This window comes from Macaca nemestrina, chromosome 18 (assembly GCF_043159975.1).
Source record: "Macaca nemestrina isolate mMacNem1 chromosome 18, mMacNem.hap1, whole genome shotgun sequence".
In the NCBI taxonomy this organism is placed as follows: domain Eukaryota; kingdom Metazoa; phylum Chordata; class Mammalia; order Primates; family Cercopithecidae; genus Macaca; species Macaca nemestrina.
In genome coordinates this window covers 21,178,908-21,193,134 of record NC_092142.1, presented here as the reverse complement: position 1 = coordinate 21,193,134, position 14,227 = coordinate 21,178,908, and the positions used below count along the sequence as shown (strand labels likewise).

The following is a 14,227-nucleotide window of genomic DNA, read 5'->3' as shown; positions in this document are numbered from 1 at the left end:
CATGCCACTGCACTCCAGCCTGGGTGACAGAACGAGACTCCATCTCCAAAAAAAAAAAAAAAAAAAAAAAAAAACCAGATTGCGAATAACTTTCTGTCTTTCTGTTAATGAGAAAATATATCATGAGCAGATGCCAAGGGCAGACATCATATCATGGTGGAGAGATTTTTCATAATTTTCAGTGGTGCAGATGACACTCTTCCCGTGTCTGGGGAATTGCCTGCCCAGAGTCTGGGAGAGAGGCAAGGCCTGGGAGCCGCTTTCCTGGCCTGCCGTGCAGCTGAGGCACTGGCATGCAGCCTGAGCCAGGCACACTTGCCCACGCCCTGGAATGGAGAGCCAGTGACCCAGAGCAGTGGGGATGTGAGCTTCTCCTTCTCTGGGGGTGGAGTAACGGCAGTGAGACCAAGGGGCCGGGGCAATGGTTGAGGGATGCTGACGAAAGGGCTGATGGCACCTAGTGTTTGGCAGTGGCAGCAGCATCCTCTTCAGACCTGTTTACGGTGTGATTTGAGGCATTCTTCCTGGCTGTGGATCCCATACAAGATTCACCAGCCCTCCCAGTGACTCTAGGAGCTACCTTCAAATGCTTGCATAAATTTCCTTTTGTTTAAGTCAGCCTGAGTCTGTTTCTGCAGCCTTACAAAGAAGACCCTTACTGAATCACTACTAAGCACTGGGGTAGAGGACACGGAGGACAGAGGACCCACGTATTTGTTTCTCAACATATTAAAAGGGGGTCTTTGGGCCAGGCACAGTGGCTCACACCTGTAATCCTAACACTTTGGGAGGCGAAGGCAGGGGAATTGCTTGAGGCCAGGACTAGCCTAGACAACACAGAATCTACAAAAAAATAAAAATTGGCCAGGGGTGGTGGTGCACACCTGTAGTCCCAGCTACTCAGGAAGCTGAGGCTGCAATGAGCTGAATCTTTCCACTGCACTCCCACCTGGGTGATAGAGACCCTGTCTCAAAAAAAGGGGGAAAGGCAGGTGTCTTTGGATTCAAAACTGGAGTACAAAAAGTTAATAATAGACAATTTACTTCTTCACTGCATTAGAATGTGTTGTTTACTAACTTTTCTCTTGTCTCTACACAAAGCCACTTCTCCTTCTGCTGTGTCTTTGTTCCCAGCAGTTACTGGCCCAGAGTGGCACCCACAGCAGATACCCTGGACGGTGACTGAACTGTTCTGAAAAATCCAAGTATGAATTATCTGTCAAACAATACTCCTTCTTCCTGGGAATATGTGCTACGTGTAAATCAAAATCTCACCCAAAAACATCTAACACCTATGAGGACTGTAAAATCCATGAAAAAAAAATGATATGCACATTTCTAAATGTGCTCCAGGCCAAAATCTCAACGTTAAATGGTGAAGCTGAGTTACAAACCATCCTTGCACAATTTCAAAAAGTTCCTGATTATGGTTCCTTCATAAGAGGTTCCTCTCTTCAGCTCTTCCCTTCTGAAAAAAGAAAGCCAACTTTCCTTTCAAATACACGCCCCAGCCCGCCCCGGCACACACAGAAATGGGGACTGTGAGCAGAAGCAACATCGCGCGCCATCTGCAAACCAACCTCATTCTATTTTGTGTCGGTAAGGTTCTTTTTCTTCTCCTCCTTCATTTTATTTAAATCAATTGCTATTTTCCACCTAATGCATTTATATTTTAAGCTCCTTCAGATTAATTTTTAAATGTATAACATTATGGAAACTGCCTAAGAGGATAAGTTTCCCTTTTCCCCTGAGAAATAGATAATAAAAAAATAGCTGAGAAAAAGTTTCATATTAACCTTGAAAAGTCTCTTTGCTATTATGCCGCTTTGGAGACAATCAGACCAAACAAAGGGCTGAAAATATTCTTAAAATTGTAGGTACATCAACAATTTATCATACAAACTTGATCTGCACATAGAAAGCAATAAACAATTATTTGCTGAATATTTTCAAAGAACAATTTCTATAAAAGTACTTTTCATTTAAGAAAAAAAACTGCCACGACTCCTTATATAGAGAATAGCAATCCCATAATATATGTTTTTAAAATTCTGCCTACCCGTTTTTTTATCTACAAAAGAGAAAGTATTTCCAATGCATCTAATAATCTCAGATTTGCCCACACAATTTGCATTACAGGGCAGGGAAGGGGGAAAAGTTCTTAAAATTAATTTTTTCTCATCTGTGAAGAAATACATCAAAATGTTAATGGGAGTTATTTCAGGCAAAAGGACTATGGGTGACTTTTTGCTTCTACTTTTAATAATCTGTTTTTTGCTAATAAGTATATATTACTTTCATAGACTTTTAATTAGCATTATTTTAAAGAAGAATTATTGTCTTTTAGAGATATATTCTGAAAGACATGCAGATAAAATGGATGGAATTTGCTCTAAAATAATATGGGAGTGAGGGAGTAGGTGGGAGGAGAAAAGAAACAAGATTGGGTCAAAGCCATGTGATGGCAGGGGGCTGACTGTACTACTTTGCTACTTTGATATGTTAGAAATTTGAAATCTAATATCATAAACAAAGCTTTGGGCTGGGCGTGGTGGTTCACGCCTGTTTGGGGGCCAAGGTGGGAGGATCGCTTGAGCCCAGGAGTTCAAGACCAGCATGAACAACATAACGAGACCCCCATTTCTACACAATAAAAAAAATAGCTGGGTGTGATGGCATGCACCTGCAGCCCCACCTACTTGGGAGGCTGAGGCAGGAGGATCACTTGAGCCCAGGAGTTTGAGGCTACAGGGAGCTGTGATCATGTCACTGCACTCCAGCCTGGGCAACATGGCAAGACATTTACTTAGTTCTTACTTACTAGATAGACAGCTTTGTTTAAATGTCAAGAATTAGTTCTCTACTTACTTTCAATATGGTTTGTTTGTTTGTTTGTTTTGAGACGGAGCCTCACGCTGTCGCCCAGGCTGGAGTGCAGTGGTGCGATCTTGGCTCACTGCAAGCTCCGCCTCCCAGGTTCACGCCATTCTCCTGCCTCAGCCTCCCAAGTAGCTGGGACTACAGGCGCCCGCTGCCACACCCGGCTAAGTTTTTATATTTTTAGTAGAGACAGGGTTTCACCATGTTAGCCAGGATGGTCTCAATCTCCTGACCTCATGATCCGCCCACCTCGGCCTCCCAAAGTGCTGGGATTACAGGCATGAGCCACCATGTCCAGCCTCAATATGGTTTTTTAAAATAATAATAATAATCTTTTTATTCCCTCCACAGAGGAAATAAATTTTCAACCTTTTCATTGGATACTGTTTTTAAAAAACAATTCCTAGAATATGAGGCTTCTTAAAAGAAATTGTTCACAGAAGCAGGCTGTGGTGTGACATATCCAAACTTCTCTTTTTTGTTAATAGGTTGCCTAACTGGTAGGGGGAGGGAACCACAGTTTCATCACAAGTCCCCGCTCACATAGGAAATCATTACAATTGGTTTTCTCCCACACTCAGACTAATTGGGAAGAAGGTGGAAATAAGTAGAGATATGAAATTCCAAAGTTACAATTACCTGTTTTTATCCTATATTACTAGTTTTTGAAGAAAAGTGTTAAAAGTCAGCTACCCGCCCCCCACACCAACCTTTTTTTTTTTTTTTTTTTTTTTTTTTTGAGACAAGAGTCTCCCTCTTTCACCCAGGCTGGAGTGCAGTGGCACAATCTTGGCTCACTGCAACCTCTGACTCCCACATTCAAGCGATTCTTCTGCTTCAGCCTCCCAAGTAGCTGGGATTACAGGCATCCACCATCACACCTGGCTAATTTTTTGTATTTTTTTTTTTTTTTTTTTTTTGAGACGGAGTCTTGCTCTGTGCCCCAGGCTGGAGTACAGTGGCGCGATCTCGGCTCACTGCAAGCTCCGCCTCCCGGGTTCACGCCATTCTCCTGCCTCAGCCTCCCAAGTAGCTGGGACTACAGGCGCCCGCCACTGCGCCCGGCTAATTTTTTGTATTTTTTAGTAGAGACGGGGTTTCACCGTGTTAGCCAGGATGGTCTCGATCTCCTGACCTCGTGATCCGCCCGTCTCGGCCTCTCAAAGTGCTGGGATTACAGGCTTGAGCCACTGCGCCCGGCCATATTTTTAATAAAGACAGGGTTTTACCATGTTGGCCAGGCTAGTCTCGAACTCCTGACCTCAGGTGATCTGCCCACCTCGGCATCCCAAAGCGCTAGGATTACAGGCGTGAGCCACCACGCCCAGCCTCTATTCCTTTTATAGAGACAGGGTCTCACAATGTTGCCTAGGCTGGAGTGCAGTGGTGCCATCACAGCTCACTGCAGCCTGGAATTCCTGGGCTCAATCAGCTTCCCATCACAGCCTCCTGAGTAGCGGTGACTAATGGCCACACCACCACACCTGGCTCTTTAGCTTCCCTTTTAGAAACACTACCTGATTTGGAAGGCTGAGGCAAGTGGATTGCTTGAGCCCAGGAGTGTAAGACCAGGCTGGCCAACATCACAAAACCCTGTCTCTACCAAAAATAAAAAAATTAGCCAGGCATGGTGGTGCACACCTGTAGTCTCAGCTACTCCAGAGGCTGCGGTGAGAGGATTGCTTGAGCCCAGGAGACAAAGGCTACAGTAAGCAGAGATCACACCACTGCATTCCAGTTTGGGCGACACAGTGGGACCCTATCTCAAAAATAAAAATGTGTAAATAATGGAATCGTCCACTTTTTAAAAATAATTTTATAAATAAGAATAAAAACATTATCTGAAAGATAACTTGAGACTGAGACAGTGATTAACCTTGCTAAGTTTTGGCAGACCCAATTCCATTTTAAATTTCCACTCAGAATATACTAAAAAATGTTTCACTGTACTTGTAAGGTGCTTGAGTCTGGGCAGGAGACATGAGGTTGTTATTTATCAGACTTAGAGGGGATCCAATCCCCTTGGCTGGAGATGGAGCTGAGCTGGGCCTCCCGCAGACACGAGGCTCTGAGAAGCTTGCAGGCCTCCTCCAGATGACTGCACCCTCTTGTCTGGTTTGCATTTATCAGGTCACCACAGAGCTCCCAGCTCATCTCACATTGCACAAATACTAAAATATAACATGATGAGAAGAAAGCCAGGCACAGTGGCTCACACTTGTAATCCCAGCACTTTGGAAGGCCGAGGCAAGTGGGTCGCTTGAGTTTAGAGGTTCAAGACCAGCCTGGGCAACAAGGCGAGACCTGTCTCTACAAAAAATACAAAAATTAGCTGGGCACAGTGCTGCATGCCTGTAGTCCCAGCTACTTTTGAGAAGCTAAGGCAGGAGGTCAGGGTTGCAGTGAGTCATGATTGCGCCACTGCACTCCAGCCTGGGAGACAGAGACTCTGTCTAAAAAACAAAAACAAAAACAAAAACACATGGTGAGAAGAGACTCGCATCACAAACGCCATGATTCTAACTTTAATTCCTCTGCTGTTATGAATGGGGATCCATAAGAGAAACGATAAGAGAAAAAACGCCCCTGTCTGAAAAGTAAGCATCAGTCCACCTGGATGACTTGTCAATTTCATTTACAGTAGCAAAGGACAAACTCACACAAATAGGACCATTTGGGAACATATGACCAGGCGGAAGTCAGACCAAAAACTTGACAAATTCCAATTTGTCTCAACCAATACTATTTTACCTATGGCCTCCCCTGCCGCAAGAAGGGTTTAGGGTGGGTCTTTCCATTTGTGCACTCCAGTGGCTTTCCAGCTTCACATGCCCGGGATATGAAGGCCAAGGTGGGGGACTCAATCCTCGTAACTTGGAAGAGCACCACATGGTGGACAGTGCACTGGACTGGGTGACTCATCCCAGTTCTGTGAACACCTCATGGATAGACATCCACAACCATCTCTCAAACAGCCATCTGACACTGTGGAAACAGTAGCAGTGGCGGCTGCAGCAGCGATCGCTCCCTTGTATTTAATACTTACTATAACTTAGGCAGGTAAACACTTCCTAGGCATCGTCTTGAATGTCACACTAACTGCATGAGGTCAACAATACTATCCTCATTTGCTAATGAGGAAATTGAGATCCTGAGATTATAATGCTGGGAACAGGCAGAGCTAGGATCTGAACTCAAGTCTGTGCCCTTTATCACAATCCTGTTAATTAAATAAGATAAATGCTACAAGGGCCTACAATGCAGCACACACGCCAGGAAGAAACCAAATCTGCTTAGCTATGGCCTGGCGAACTCATTTGGTCCCTGCTCAGTAATCAAAGACGTGGTGGGCTAAGCCAGGGCTGCATTTCCACAGGTGTACATCTTGCCTTTTATCATGTTTCCCAAAGGGACATGAGGCTCACAAAGGAACAATTGTGAATGGCCATGAATTCCTGGCGATCTCAACTCCCACAAAGCACAAACATCGCTGCTGTTCATAGGCTCCATCAGCGACAGCAGCGTTTGTCTGGGGACACAGGTTACCACACTGAGCACAGCACTCTGGGGAGGCCAGGGTGTGGACAAGAAGGTGGGCTGGGAGATTAAGTGACTGGATCGAAGGAAAGCTTGTAAGGAGCAAGAGTCACAGACAGACCCCAAACTTCTGACTCCAATACAGTGCCACCTCTGTGCAGGGCTCTGTTCCCCTGAAGCCTCTCTAGGGCTGGCCTCAAGTCAACAGACATCATGTGACCCAGCAAGTCAAGGTCAAAAAACAGGAGTTGGGACAAGTGAGGACCACTGGTGTCTGTTTTTAGTCTTATTTATATTGGAATTAAGGTAAGAAAAATAACAGAATGGCTGGGTTTCCTAACTCAAAAATATAAGTAAAATAAAAGCGCAGACAGTGAGGTGACAGGCCCATTAACCCACTCATCTGCTTCCTCCCGCAGGTGCTGTGGGCGCCTGTACTGTCTCTGTCACACAACCATGGTACCTAGAAGTGGACTACACTCACGAGGCCGTCACCATAAAGTGTACCTTCTCCGCAACCGGATGCCCTTCTGAGCAACCAACACGCCTGTGGTTTCGCTACGGGACTCAACAGCCTGAGAACCTGTGCTTGGACGGGTGCAAAAGTGAGGCAGACAAGTTCACAGTGAGGGAAGCCTTCATGGAAAACCAAGTTTCCCTCACTGTAAACAGAGTGACTGCAAACGACAGTGCAATTTACATCTGTGGAATAGCATTCCCCAGTGTGCCGGAAGCGAGAGCTAAGCAGACAGGAGGAGGGACCACACTGGTGGTAAGAGGTCAGTCAGCGAGGCTTTATTTCAGTGCATCACTGCATCTTGTTCAGGCCTGTAAAACCATTACCTCACTCACAAGCAGAAATCAGGAGATAAATTTGCTATGTTAATACCCTAGCCAGTGAAGGGTGTGATCTGAGCACAAGTCACCATGAGGTTTGGACTAAAGAACTACTCCAACTGGCTGGGTGTGGTGGTTCACACCTGTAATCCCAGCACTTTGGGAGGCTGAGGCAGGCAAAATCACTTGAGGTCGGGAGTTCAAGACCAGCCTAGTCAACATGGTAAAACCCCATCTCTACTCAAAATACAGAACTTAGCTGAGTGTGGTGGCATGCACCTGTAGTCCCAGCTACTTGGGAGGCCGAGGCAGGAGAATTGCTTGTAACCCAGGAGGCGAAGGCTGCAGTGAGCCGAGATCACACTATTGCACTCCAGTCTGGGCGACAGAGCAAGACTCTGTCTCAGAAAAACAAAACCAAAGAACTACTCCAATCTATCTCGAACATCCACGAACACAAGTCAGTGATTTGCTGGGTGCTCTATTCTCTCTCCATAGTGGCAGCTAACCAGCCATGTTCATCCCTTTTGTATATCACAGTGACTTAGCATAAAGTACCATGTCCAAAGGGAAGCTTGTGGTGAGTAACTATCAGCTTTCTCAGGAACTAGTCTGGTAATGCACCACCTAGAACAAAGCACTAGAGAAGTGTAGAAGATCAATAAATTGGACCCAGAGAAACTATGCAACATGGAAAAGAAGCACAGATTGGGAGGGAAGCTACTAAGGGATCCCTGACCCTTCCCATTCCACCTGGTCATCAGTGAACGGAAAGTGATGACTCTCACTTCCTGAGATTTGATAAAACCCATGACAATTCCTCACCCGAGCAAGGCCATCAAACACAGCTAAATCCTATCAGTAATTTCACCAAGTCATTCCCTTGAGTAGACTGAGATTAAGAAATTTCCAAGAAAAAAAAAAAAAAAAAAAGGGAATTTCAGAGAAAAAGCTTTACATGATTCTGAAAGAAAAAAGAGAACAGCAGCAATTCCTCACCTTATTGGGGTCTCTTCCCGTAGGAAGTACCCTGGTACGATGAGCACTGAGATTGTTAAAACATGAACTCAAAATCGACCAGCCCTTTGATTTCAAAATAGGACTCTGAGGAAGGGGGATCATCCAGTATTATAATCCCTGCTTTTAAACTACTAGGGTTCTAACGGGCTTTTGATATTCAAATGTCATTTAACCTTAGTTTATTCTCAGCTGTCAACTAAATTATAAACAAGTTAAGGCACCTAAAGCATTTTTAATAGTGCCTGACATATAGCAAATAATAAATGTTAGCTACTGATATGAAAACACACACAGCTTTAGAGATTGGTATGTCTCACTGCATTAGCCTTCCAATAACATGTTAGTCAAAAGGAAAAATGGCTTGTGAAAAGATGAAGATCTCAAAACTGCAAGGCTTATATAAAGTGAAGTGAAAGTGAAAGGCAGAATTGAAAGTGTTAAGGCAGACATGGCAACTTCCTGTCTTTTCTACAGAGCTCTTAATTTAGCACTGAAGCTTTTTTATTTAAGTTATATAGATGTGGTTAATTTGTTAGTTTCACAAATAAAAATGCATGCTGCATAAATTGCATTCACAGGATAAGCATCTGTGGGATTTTTTTTTTTTTTTTTTTTTTTTAAGACAAGAGTCTTGCTCTGTCGCCCAGGCTGGACTGCAGTGGCATGATCTCAGCTCACTGCAACCAACCTCCACCTTCCAGGTTCAAGTGATTCTCCTGCCTCAACCTCCTGAGTAGCTGGGATTACAGGCATGTGCCACCACGCCCAGCTAATTTTTGTATTTTTAGTAGAGACGGAGTTTCACCATGTTGGCCAGGCTGGTCTCAAACTCCTGACCTCAAGTGATCTGCCCGCCTCAGCCTCCCAAAGTGCTGGGATTACAGGCATGAGCAATCATGCCCAGCCTCTTCTATGGGATATTTAGTTGGAAAGTACAGGCTATTCAGACATTAAGTACAAATCTAATTGTATTTTGTACTCCAAATAGTCAGGTAATTGGAGACATGGCATGTTACTTAATCCCCTACCCAGAGCACAAGACAATTTCTGCAAGGACAGAGAAATTCCGAATGTGAAAATGGGTTCAATAACTCTATTTCCAGAATTTTATCATAAAGAAAAGAAGAGCACATTCGGTAAAAGTGCCTGTCTTTCAAGCACGCAGTGAGCACTGCGCTCCTCAATGTATGGCCTTCCCAGGTTCTTTCACAGATGGACTCTTCAGCTATGTGTACCAGTTCCAAGGTTATAAATATCATCCTTAACAAATACATGTGAAAATATCTTAACCACATAGGCAGGCTCTTGATGATGCTGGTAAACCATTTCTACCAAAAGAGATTTTAGATGCCCTTGAACAAACTGTCTGGAAATGTTTATCTAACTTTGAATAATCCTTTATCTAAAAAGTGATGCTCAGCAATACGACAAATGGTTGGTTGAATTTTTTTAATTTTTAAAAACAAGTAACATTTTTGGTTTAACATATTTAAAGAACTGATGAACTGGCATTAACTATCACATACTTGAGTACCTTTTGAGGTCTAGTTTATGAATAGGCAAGCAGAGTAAGTTCACGTTTCACCTCTAACATGCTGTGTCAAGGATACCTTATACCCATGTATTTGAAAAAACAGGCTTTAATAGTGACTGTGTTTCTTTCTGTTTTTGTAATTAAGAAATTAAGCTGCTCAGCAAGGAACTGTGGAGCTTCCTGACAGCTCTTGTATCACTGCTCTCTGTCTATGTGACCGGTGTAGGCGTGGCCTTCATGTTCCTCTCCAAAGTAAGTCAAATCTTCTCGCATGCAGTGTCCCTATATCCTTGAATATTATCAAAAGGAAAAATAATTTCCATCTCTCCGCAAGTTACGGGCCTCAGCAAGAGCTCCCTAATTAATGTTTTCCTGTGCATCTGCAGGGAACACCACCTGCAGAACAGGTCTTTCGAAGAAGGCATCATACATTCTCATCACTGAAATTATTAGCCAGAGGACACAATTTGCAGTGTTTTCTCTTTAAAGCCCAGTAACATGGGATTAAGAAGAGAGCCATCCACTATGCTATCTTTCTGCTGTAGGGGTGAGGTGTGGGCAGGTGGGGGGTAAGATATTACTGTTATCTACGAAAGCTTTAAGAACAGTCTTGAAGAACAAAAATGGGTTGATGAAGAGACTAAAAGCCGCCTTAAAATCTTCAAAAAGGGCTAATGTTATTGAGAAAGAAAACCTTTTGGCTATGCGTATAAGAAGGGAGATATATACCATTATGTTAGGATTACTATAAATCCTACAATCAACATCAGTTTGTTCAATTAGTTTTTAATGGCATAAAAGCATCTCGGAAATGATGTAAAACTTATTAACTCTTATTGTATATCATTTAAATATTAAGTTAGTTTAATCTTATTAGGGCATGTGATACCTGCCGCCATTGTTATGAGTACATACAATGTTTCACAGACTTTCCTTCTCTTCTTGGCAGTCAAAATCCAAACCTCTAAGAAACAAAGAAATAAAAGAAGACTCACAAAAGGTACAGACCAACACTTGCAAAACATTTTTTAAATTGTGGCTGTTTGTAACTATTTCAAAACTGAAATATTTTTAGTTTTTAAATATTTAAATGTTAAGTTTAAACAGAGTATCAAGGTAATTTTCAACCATAGATACTGTTTCCTATTGTTGAGAAACTCAATGACAAAATAATCTCAAGGGGTAAACTGTGACTTAAATTGGACAGTTCTCAACCATAAATTCCATTTAAAGTTCTCAAATACAAAAGAGTTAACGGTAGGCATAGATGTGTTGGGGGAGGCAGTAGTTTTTGAGACCGGTGACAATAAAGCAAGAAAAGTTCTGATGATGTGTAGTTATCATCACTTATATTCCCAAAGGAGAGATTTTTTTTTCTCGTTTGTCTTTATAGAAGAAGAGTGTTCGGCGTATTTTTCAGGAAATTGCTCAAGAACTATACCATAAGAGACATGTGGAAACAAACCAACGATCTGTAAGTGTAAAATGTCAAAAAAAAAAAAAAAAAAAAGTAAATACAGATATAAAGCATGTTTGAAAAAACTAAGCTGCCAACGAGCTGTCAATAACCATGTTTTCCTTCAGAAGAGTCTGAAAGAGTTCTTTTTTTTTTTTTTTTTTTTTTTTTTGAGACGGAGTCTTGCTCTGTCGCCCAGGCTGGAGTGCAGTGGCCGGATCTCAGATCACTTCAAGCTCCGCCTCCCGGGTTTACGCCATTCTCCTGCCTCAGCCTCCCGAGTAGCTGGGACTACAGGCGCCCGCCATCTCGCCCGGCTAGTTTTTTTTGTATTTTTTTAGTAGAGACGGGGTTTCACCGGGTTACCCAGGATGGTCTCGATCTCCTGACCTCGTGATCCGCCTGTCTCAGCCTCCCAATGAAAGAGAACTTTCACATGAAATGCATTTTTATATAGAACCTGTTTTAATAAATACATAACAAAAGATATCTGATAGAATATTAAATAGCCCCAGGCTGGCTTCTTAGTGACATGGAAACTTTCAGAAACACATTGGACACCAGCAATGTTCTCAATACAGACAATGATGCTTTAAAAGGACGGAGTAAAAGCTACTCTGTACGGTATCCTGCATGTAGTGGTGGGCATTCAGTAGATACTGCAAACGTTTGTGGGTCAAATTATGAAAAAAAATTACTTATTACTTATAAGGTGAAAATAAACTTACATTAGAAAAACATGCAGCTAATGATACTAAAAAATGAGTATTTCTCCAGTGTCTGGAGTTGAACTGAAAAGAAGAATATATCTATACCTATAACACATCCTGAAAGTATTTCTTTCCTTTTTTTTTTTTTTTTTTCTTTCTGAGACAGAGTCTCACTCTGTCGCCCAGGCTGAAGTGCAGTGGAGCAATCTCGGCTCACTGCAAGCTCCGCCTCCCAGGTTCACGCCATTCCCCTGCCTCAGCCTCCCAAGTGAGTAGTTGGGACTGCAGGCGCCCGCCACTACGCCTGGCTAATTTTTTGTATTTTTTAGTAGAGACAGGGTTTCACCGTGTTAGCTAGGATGGTCTCGATATTCTGACCTCATGATCCGCCCACCTAGGCCTCCCAAAGTGCTGGGATTACAGGCGTGAGCCACTGCGCCAGGTCGAAAGTATTTCTTTAAAGTCTTTTTTTTTTTTTTTTTTTTCTTTTTTTTTGAAAAAAGTCTCGCTCTGTCGCCCAGGCTGGAGTGCAGTGGCGCGATCTCAGCTCACTGCAAGCTCCGCCTCCCGGGTTCACGCCATTCTCCTGCCTCAGGCTCCTCAGTAGCTGGGATTACAGGCACCCGCCACCTCACCCGGCTATTTTTTGTGCTTTTTAGTAGAGACGGGGTTTCACCGTGTTCGCCAGGATGGTCTCGATCTCCTGACCTCGTGATCCGCCCGTCTGGGCCTCCCAAAGTGCTGGGATTACAGGCTTGAGCCACCGCGCCCGGCTTATATACAGGTTCTACAAACGAAATGTTATCTTAATTCCAGCAGAACAGATACTTTCTTTCCATGATGCATGATGAAATAGCTCAAATAAGCTAAAATGTATACAAAATAAGGTTAATTTATTTTTATTTTTATTTATTTACGGAGTCTAGCTCTGTCTCCCAGGATGGAGTGCAGTGGCGCCATCTCTGCTCACTGTAAGCTCTGCCTTCTGGATTCACGCCATTCTGCTGCCTCAGCCTCCCAAGTAGCTGGGACCACAGGCGCCCGCCACCATGCCCGGCTAATTTTTTGTACTTTTAGTAGAGATGGGGTTTCACTGTATTAGCCAGGATGGTCTCGATCTCCTGACCTCGTGATTCCCCCGCCTCCGCCTCCCAAAGTGCTGGGATTACAGGCGTGAGCCACCGCTCCTGGCCTATTTTTATTTATTTTTTAAAATTTATGGAGGCCGGGCGCGGTGGCTCAAGCCTGTAATCCCAGCACTTTGGGAGGCCGAGACGGGCGGATCACGAGGTCAGGAGATCGAGACCATCCTGGCTAACACGGTGAAACCCCGTCTCTACTAAGAAATACAAAAAATAGCCGGGCGAGGTGGCAGGCGCCTGTAGTCCCAGCTACTCGGGAGGCTGAGGCAGGAGAATGGCGTGAACCCGGGAGGCGGAGCTTGCAGTGAGCTGCGATCTGGCCACTGCACTCCAGCCTGGGCGACAGAGCGAGACTCCATCTCAAAAAATAAATAAATAAATAAATAAATAAATAAATAAATAAATAAATAAAATAAAATTTATGGAATGCTTCACAAATTTACGTGTCATCTGTGTGCAAGAGCCATGCTAATCTCTGTATCATTCCAATTTTAGTGTATGTGCTGCCAAAGCGAGCACAAAATAAGCTGAACTGATACACTAGTAAAGATATTTTCCTCTTAAACAGCAGCCAAGAGGGCAAATGCATCAGGAGACTGAAATAAGGCGACTTTTTTTAAGTCCAACTTTTACTTTAATTTTTTTCTTTTTAAAAAATATGGAATGCTTCACGAATTTGTGTGTCACCCTTGCCCAGGGGCCATGCTAATCTTCTCTATATTGTTCCAATTTTAGTGTATGTGCTGCCAAAGCAAGCGCTAAAAATCTAACTTTTACAAAGGATTTCTGCCAAGGAAAGAATATCGTCTTAAGTAGTCGTTTCATCCTCCAGTGTATATATGAATACATAAAGATGATAGGTGGTCTAATTACTAAGATGCCATGCTGAGTAATTATAAATCATTTTTCTTTCTGAGGCTGGGACATGTTTTCAACAACAAGGCCAAGGTATGTGGCCTGAAAGCAGTCTTAGAAGTGAGAATTGTAAAGCTCCCAGCCAGGATGTTGACAATAGCATCCAAACAAACAAACAAAACAAAACAAAACAAAAAAAACAAAGATTTTTCAGTTCCCACATCCTACTCTATATACGGATGGGGAAATGGTAACC

General features: G+C 43.2%; 2 protein-coding genes and 2 non-coding genes across 8 annotated transcripts in view; 1 reads left to right on the top strand and 3 right to left on the bottom strand.

The window, feature by feature from the left end:
• LOC105485008 (methyltransferase 9, His-X-His N1(pi)-histidine) overlaps positions 1-14,227 on the bottom strand; it is a 50,695-nt gene that overhangs the window by 1,832 nt on the left and 34,636 nt on the right. Inside the window, exons 5-6 of one of the 4 annotated variants that reach the window (XM_071084234.1) lie at positions 10,698-10,772; positions 1,868-1,908 (exon numbers count right to left, since the gene is read on the bottom strand). The exons of 2 other annotated variants lie outside the window; for them this stretch is intronic. In XM_071084234.1, coding sequence (XP_070940335.1) covers positions 1,883-1,908; positions 10,698-10,772 — 101 coding nt within the window. In that variant the 3' untranslated portion in view covers positions 1,868-1,882. Of the gene's footprint in view, positions 1-1,867; positions 1,909-10,578; positions 10,773-14,227 lie in introns of those variants that run through there. One more of the 4 variants, XM_071084233.1, reaches the window with a different exon arrangement.
• Positions 1-14,227, top strand: part of LOC105485007 (immunoglobulin superfamily member 6) — a 67,723-nt gene that overhangs the window by 50,566 nt on the left and 2,930 nt on the right. The window contains exons 2-6 of one of the 2 annotated variants that reach the window (XM_071084235.1): positions 1,135-1,599; positions 6,837-7,196; positions 9,954-10,060; positions 10,758-10,808; positions 11,202-11,282. In XM_071084235.1, coding sequence (XP_070940336.1) covers positions 1,533-1,599; positions 6,837-7,196; positions 9,954-10,060; positions 10,758-10,808; positions 11,202-11,282 — 666 coding nt within the window. In that variant the 5' untranslated portion in view covers positions 1,135-1,532. Of the gene's footprint in view, positions 1-1,117; positions 1,600-6,836; positions 7,197-9,953; positions 10,061-10,757; positions 10,809-11,201; positions 11,283-14,227 lie in introns of those variants that run through there. The other variant, XM_011747157.2, reaches the window with a different exon arrangement.
• LOC112427300 (U6 spliceosomal RNA) lies at positions 13,532-13,635 on the bottom strand. Its single transcript, XR_003018803.2, has one exon. It is a non-coding gene; the product is annotated as a U6 spliceosomal RNA (small nuclear RNA).
• Positions 13,769-13,875, bottom strand: LOC112427299 (U6 spliceosomal RNA). Its single transcript, XR_003018802.1, has one exon. It is a non-coding gene; the product is annotated as a U6 spliceosomal RNA (small nuclear RNA).